The sequence below is a fragment of the Hevea brasiliensis genome, chromosome 14 (assembly GCF_030052815.1).
Source record: "Hevea brasiliensis isolate MT/VB/25A 57/8 chromosome 14, ASM3005281v1, whole genome shotgun sequence".
NCBI lineage: Eukaryota > Viridiplantae > Streptophyta > Magnoliopsida > Malpighiales > Euphorbiaceae > Hevea > Hevea brasiliensis.
In genome coordinates this window covers 25987839-25994794 of record NC_079506.1, presented here as the reverse complement: position 1 = coordinate 25994794, position 6956 = coordinate 25987839, and the positions used below count along the sequence as shown (strand labels likewise).

General features: G+C 32.1%; 1 protein-coding gene across 3 annotated transcripts; it reads right to left on the bottom strand.

Annotated features, from left to right (window-relative positions):
* Nucleotides 1-316: 316 nt before the first annotated feature.
* On the bottom strand, nt 317-5782 carry LOC110656002 (triacylglycerol lipase 1). 3 transcript variants are annotated; one of them, XM_021812506.2, is made up of 9 exons: nt 5482-5778; nt 4994-5104; nt 4239-4379; nt 3932-4042; nt 3701-3844; nt 3579-3619; nt 3389-3465; nt 1226-1321; nt 317-795 (listed from the first exon to the last, which is right to left on the bottom strand). In XM_021812506.2, exons 1-9 carry the CDS (start codon nt 5635-5637, stop codon nt 476-478), a joined length of 1197 nt encoding a protein of 398 aa, XP_021668198.2. In that variant the 5' UTR covers nt 5638-5778; the 3' UTR covers nt 317-475. The 3 variants fall into 3 exon arrangements, with proteins under 3 accessions (XP_021668198.2, XP_021668200.2, XP_021668199.1); XM_021812508.2 differs by having other exon boundaries at nt 5398-5535; XM_021812507.2 differs by lacking the exon at nt 1226-1321 and having other exon boundaries at nt 5482-5782.
* Between the last annotated feature and the right edge of the window lie 1174 nt (nt 5783-6956).

The window sequence follows — 6956 nt, the reverse complement described above, 5'->3', positions numbered from 1 at the left end:
TACAATGATGAATTGCACCACTGGAAACTAAAAGAGAACGAAGTAGAAGAGATAACAAAATGTTAATAGAAATTAAGAGCCAGTCATGTTTGTTTACTATGTTAGTTTTCTACTGATGCATTCCTAACTTCTTGACTGCTTTAAAACACGTTGACAATCCAGAACATTAACTGCAACTTAAATGAAGCAGACATTTGTATGAAGTGTTGAGGCATAGGAGTACATCTTGAAACATCTTTCAGAGAAGTTAAATTTAGTTAAAAAGAAAAAACTAGATCCAAATCGTACTTGCTACTAAATATTAAAGAATAAAATCTAAGAAAAGTAATATGTTTTTGTTTCCTTTATCATATTCTTTGTTGGTAATTAGTAATCACATTTACAAGCCCTGTTACAAACAATATATGCATTGCACGCAAAGTAATTAGTCAAGTATACATTTAACAGTAGCTTTCTCATATTATGAGTAGCCAATTCAACTACTAGATTTGCCCAGTGACCTGAAAAATCTAATCATATGCTTGAAAACGTCTTTCTTTCCTTGTACACTTATGAGGAAATCTAGATGACCATAGTTCTCCAGATAAAGCAACTCAGGTTTGGACTGCAACTCCTTGAGAGTGTGCTCCACATCTGTCACGTCTGCTAAAGCATCATAGCCCCCGTAGCCCATCCATAATGGCAATGACTTGGGTATTAGACTAAGATCAAATGCTGGGGGTTTCACCTGGCCATACAGCTTCAGGTTTTTCAATATTCCATAATCATATTGGGAAAAAGTACCCTGACGAATCACTGCCAAGCACAAGAAAAAGCAGAGAGAAGATTTATACATAGAATTCATTAACAATAAACCAATATCCTATTAAAATGCATATCATTTGTCTAGAATCAGAGGAAAGAACAAAGATGCAAAATCTCATCCAACTTCACATTATATATATATTATGAGATCCCATTACCATTAGTTTTGCAGAGCTGAATCCCTTTCTTTTTAACTGATGAAAAGGAGGTAGAGGCCAAGGAATAGACTAACATGATTCTAAAAATTCATTATGGTATAATGGTTTACAATAAGCCCTTTGAGAGTTTAACTCAGTTTTTTCAAACATAATAGGGAAATTTAAAAAAAAAAAAAAAAGGAACTTCCAAGTGCAGAACTTAAAATATGAACTTCATTGGAATTTGCACATATGACTACTAAAACAAAGTATACAGAGCATACTCTGGAAAAGATGATGCAGATTTTTTGCAGACGATGGGTGAGGTTCATATTCAAAAAATTTGTCCACGCTTGAGCTGTCAAGGCAACAATTCTGCCCTGCCATATAGAACCTATTTTAGAAAAGTAAAACAGCACGTATGTTCAAACATTTAAAACATAGCATAATTGCACCTTTATTTAATTTATCCTCTCTACAAATTGTAAAGCCAACTATAAGCTTCTTTTAAAGATCCTTTTGTTCTGCCGTGAATTTTATTATTACCCTCAAACTCTGGACATATCTAAGATCTACATATTTTAAGCACTTGATTAGAATTGTAGTCCTGGTGGTTCATACTTTCCCTTCTCTTCCCTCCCTTTCTTTCTTTCTTATTCTTCTAATTTTTAAATTTTTAACATGGTATCTGATTAGTGAGGCCCACTGCCGTAGATCCGGGACCCAAAAGCATGGTGGGCTGAGCCCCAAAGAGCCATACTCGTGAGTTGAAGACCAGCAAGCTAGACCAAAGTAAATTCATAGGCTAGCCCATTGAGCTAGACCTTGAGTGCAAAGCCAAGAGGAACTAGACCTAAGGTAGATGGGCCACCCCAAAGATAATAAAGATGTAGTCTTTTTGGCTCTTACTTTCCCTTCTTTTCCCTCCCTTTCTTTCTTTCTTTCTTTCTTATTTTTCTAATTCTTAAATTCTTAACAAGAATAAATATTTTATCTAGTCCGACACACAACTCTAAACCCCTGGATAATTATGTTTCTAGCCTTTACTCAAGGAATAGATATAAAATTAGTGGTAGTTGACTTCGAAACTGTCCAAAATTCAAAAAGCTAATTGCAGCACTAGAAAAATGGGCTTGGTTACAGCATGTTCAACACTCTCACAAATAAAGAGAGCTGAATTTATATATTTTAGCTGGATGCAAAAGGCAACCTTAGGCTGATCCCATAATTCCTACAGGGTGGAGATGATGGGAAGGGTTGATGGCCTTTCCCCACCTATTCTGATGAAGAAGAAAGAGAGAGCTCCTGAGGATAGAGATGGGGTATTCAAGTCAATTCATTCACATGCAGGCAAAGCATAAATGCTTAAATATATGGCATTTCAACATGTGGAACACTAGGTAACATAAGTGCATAGTCCTGCCTGCAAAAACTAAATAGATACTTGAGGACTGAGGTAGCCTAACCATGCATGTCAATATGAACAGAGAAGAAAAATCACATTTATATCAAAGGGAATGGTGAAGCTATACATCATTCTGCACTACCATTAGCATCCTTTAGCCCTGCAGAATGCATGTAATTCTCAATAATGTTATGAAGACCTGAGATTCTGGTGAACTGGAACCTAACATGGAACTCCATGAGAGACATTCATTTCAAAGAATTCTGCCTTTATCTCTAGAAGTGGCTAACCAAATGATGCTAACAACAAGCTTAAGAACCCTCTAATCATTAACCTCAAAATCAAAACAGAACACTGGCAAAAAATGAGTTGGACTGGATGACACAAAGAAGCAATTCCAAGTTAGAAATGCAAGACTCAGGCCAAACTGACAGGAACAGTGGTGAACCAACAAGGAAGAACAATTTACCTAATCAGTTCATAGATCCAAAGTCATAACACTATCAACTCACAGATTTTCATCTGTGCAAAATCATATGACTAGCATAATTTGATTGAAAAAGGGGCCCCAATTATATTAAATAGAACCATGGAACATTATCTTTCGAATCATCAATTCTCAATAACCATGCATAGGTTTTCATTTGTCCCACAGGACCCCAATTTGAAATCACAAAAACCACTTCTGGGTTTAGAGAATATCAAAAATCTGAAAATAATTCTAACTTAAGAAAGCACTAGTCCAGATTTCCTTAATATTGCTTTTGCAACTTTGTTATATTTAGAAACAATGGTCTCCAAAAAAATTATCATTCATGGTCGCTAAACTGAAAGATACGGTCAAATCTTACAGCGTAATTTAACTTAATAGTTTCCTTAAATTAGATATGCCAATTAAATGGATATCAATTAAAGGACTTCGCTCTTTGCTCACCAATATTGCATAAAGTACAAAATAGAGATGATAAATTCACCAGCAGCATAGAAAATAAAAACTGTATAGGCGAGAGAGAGAGAGAGAGAGAGAAAGGGAGAGGGAGACCTGTAATGGAAGTTAGCAAGTCATCACATTCTATGAGACCGTCACACATGGAATCCAAAAGGTTGATCAACACTTTACTGCAGACAAATAAAGAAATCATAAAATGAATAAAGGTTAAAATGTTAAAATTCAGACCATTTGAGCAAACCTGTAATAACAAAATATATGAGAAAGAGGAGTATGATAAAACCTTCTAAAGTTCAATTGATGTATGCCCATGGCCAGAACCATCTGTCAGAGAAAAAATGAAATTGTCATTCTGTCACCATGATCAGCTGCAAAATAATGCAAAGAACAGTGAACAAAATATACCTGATCAAGATGTAAGCCAACCATTCGAAGTACAAATGGAGCACTTATATGTTCCAGGTATGATATTGGACATAAAAGAGCAGCAGCTTCAACCATTTCCACTATATTTGGCTGAGTGAGAGCAGCCAGAGACATGAGTGTCCCCTGTAAATGAATTCAATAAAGTAAGTGCATACTGAGACAAGGAACAAAAGCCAGATGCCCTGAGATGTAATTAAGCATATGTTAGACCTGGGAATGCCCAACAACAAAAACTTTGGAGTTTGCTGTCGAATATATGTGTTGTATCATTTCTGAAAGGTCAAATAGAGCCAATTCCTGCCAGCTCCAGTCCCAAAATTCCTGCAACAAAATACATTCTAAGTTTCTGACTGATATCCACAGTATGGAAACACAGGATGCACCTAAACATGAGCAGAAAGATATTAACAGGATTTTTGCATGCAGTATGAGGCTGTCCACTACAAGCATAACCAGCCATAGAATAACTAGAACTACAGAAGTAGAAAGATATAGATATTTTATAGATTCTGTCTACCTTGTCTTTGTCTGACAAAGATACATGCCCATAACTCCAAAATGTCCCACGTACATTTCCAACCCATATATCAAAGCCCTCATCTGCAAGGATGTAGCCTAATGACTGCTCTGGAGAGTCCAAAAACCATGCATCACCTGCCTGTTTGTGTTTTCAAAAGGAACAACACATTGAGATCCAAGTACACGAAAAACTAAGCTTTGCCTCATTATAAACAGCCAATTCCATATTTGAATGCTATCCTAATGGTATCAACAATGAAACCTATTGTCCCTTTCAATAAATGAGATTACAAGATACTCCTTTTGCACACTTTTTTTTCATACGTCAACTAGATTATATTAGTGTAGCACAACAATTGATTTTATTTGGAAAACGTACCCAAGAAAGGGAGAAATGATAAATAAATAAATAAATAAAATGAGTTCTAACTTTGATTCAGAAACTATTCTTAATTGAAGAAATATCCATTACAGAATCTTGAGGTTATCACAAACTAATAGACGTGCAAATAACTTCAAAAAAATAAATAAATAAGATATCAGGGTAATTTCCAGTTAGGAAATGGTTAAATTAATCCAAAAGCAGCGTCCTAAGCTCAAAAGTAACAGAAAAAAAGAAGGCAAATATATATTTTTGGACAAATTCTTGAAGGGAGTTTATCAATCAAAATCAGATTTTACCAAGTATTCGACATTACATGTATCAAACTATCAATGTAAAAGAAGAGTAACCAAAACGGGTAGAAATTTCACCATAAAGAGTCCGTGTTGAAGCAAAACAGGAGGGCCACGTTGCAGCCTTATATTCCCATTACGTGATGAAACACGTTGAAGAGCTAGCAAGTAACCATCCTTCGTTTGTATCTGGAAAAGACATATCATATCAGCAATCCCAGAACACATACACCCATATATGGACATAAATAACCTAATCATTAAGCAAAACTTGAAGCATCAAAGGAAACCAAAACAATACCCACAAGTTTCGAACAAATTTCCCAATTCTACAGAAACAGAAATTTCACCTAATGATAGAAATAAATTACATGCACTTAAATTCCAATTAGTAAAAAAGAAAAATACGTAATTTTAGAAATTAGGCATTGTTTCGGAAATTCTTGAAAGGAATACATTCAAAATCTTCAAACAGGCTGTACCATTCTTGAAATGAACGATATCGCAGTGCCTACTTATTATGCTATCTATACTCCGAAAAGAAATTGCTGAGAGCGAGATAATACAGTGTGTTCGGTACAAGGGTAGCCAGCAGGTTCAATGAGCTGACTGCATAAGGTCTCACCCGGTGATTGGTGCCGGAGATTGGCTCCGCGAGCAATGAATTCTCCGCAGATTGCTGGGATTAAGAGAGAGAGGATTATCAGCATTATCATCTCCATTTACTTGGAATGGATTGGCGCCAGAAACAAGTGGGTGATGTTCCAAGGCAGGAACTGAATAACTTCAAAGAGTGGGATTCGCTTTGTTTGAATCTGACTAGTCGAAATTAGGAGCTTATCCCACTCGCTCTAAGGCGCGCGTTTCTTAAATCCAACCGTTTTATTTCAATTTTTCTATTTATTAATTATTCTTAAATCAATGATTTTCCTAAAAAAAAAATTCAACGATTTGATTTGGTTATTAATTTTAAGAATTTTAATTATTTTAATTTGATATTATTATTTAAAAAAAACGAAATAATCGAGATTATCAGAATTTTTAGGTTGATATACAAATCAAGCTGAATATTTTTTTATCTTATACCGATTAAAGTAAGATTTTTTTTAAAAAAAAAATAATTTTTATAGTTTTAAAGTATTTACATATTTAAAAAAAATCTTAATTCATATATTTAGTAAATTAAAAAATTATAGATTTTTGAAAATTTTTAATTATGATTAAAAACTTTACATGAAACAATCATAATTCTATGAAATACAAATTCAAGAAATTATATATATATAACTTACATTTGATTCTGTCATGTGCCACTTACTATATTAAAATTATATTTTTTATAACTAAAATTAAGAAATTGATTAGCATATTAATTTATTTATTTATTTATTTTCTTTTATGTAAATAATTTAATTTTTTTATTTTTTTAATTATCTATATTATTGAATATTTATTAATATAAATTTGAATCATATTTTATAGAATTAATTTTGAAGGATTGATAATTTAATTTAAAATGAGATAATTCAATAAAATAAAAATTAAAAAATTTGTTAATCATTTTATTTAGTAAAAATATTTCATTTAAAATGTGACTGATGAATAATTAATAAGAGTAATAAAATATAATAGAGTTTATTTGGATTAAGGTGAGTATTAAAATCAGGTTAATTTTATAATTATAAAAATTTTATTAATATTAAATGGCTTTGGAACGATGAGAATATTAGATATATTTAATTAATGTTTATTTTAATTCTTAAATTTGTGTGAATTTCTTTTTAATGTTTCTTAAATCTTTTAATATTTCATTTTCATTATAAATGTTTAAGAATTATAAGTGAAAAAATTTAGGAAAAATTTAAAAACATATTATCAAAATTAATTAATATATATTGTAACATATTTTATTAATTAATAAAAGAAAGTAAATATTTTTATCATAATATTGATTGCTATTTAATTGTCATAATTATTATTATCATTTAAAATAAAAAAATAATTTAGTTTAATTATAGTTCAGATTTATAAAATATGTAAT

What these genes read in the sequence shown, in the direction of transcription:
- LOC110656002 (XM_021812506.2), bottom strand. Translation starts at nt 5,637, where the DNA reads ATGGAGATGATAATGCTGATAATCCTCTCTCTCTTAATCCCAGCAATC. An exon ending in ACCCTTGTACCGAACACACT is followed by an intron (nt 5,105 to 5,481) that starts GTATTATCTCGC and finishes TGTCTTTTCCAG; the next exon opens with ATACAAACGAAGGATGGTTA. An exon ending in TCTGCATCATCTTTTCCAGA is followed by an intron (nt 796 to 1,225) that starts GTATGCTCTGTA and finishes TGTGCTTGGCAG; the next exon opens with TGATTCGTCAGGGTACTTTT.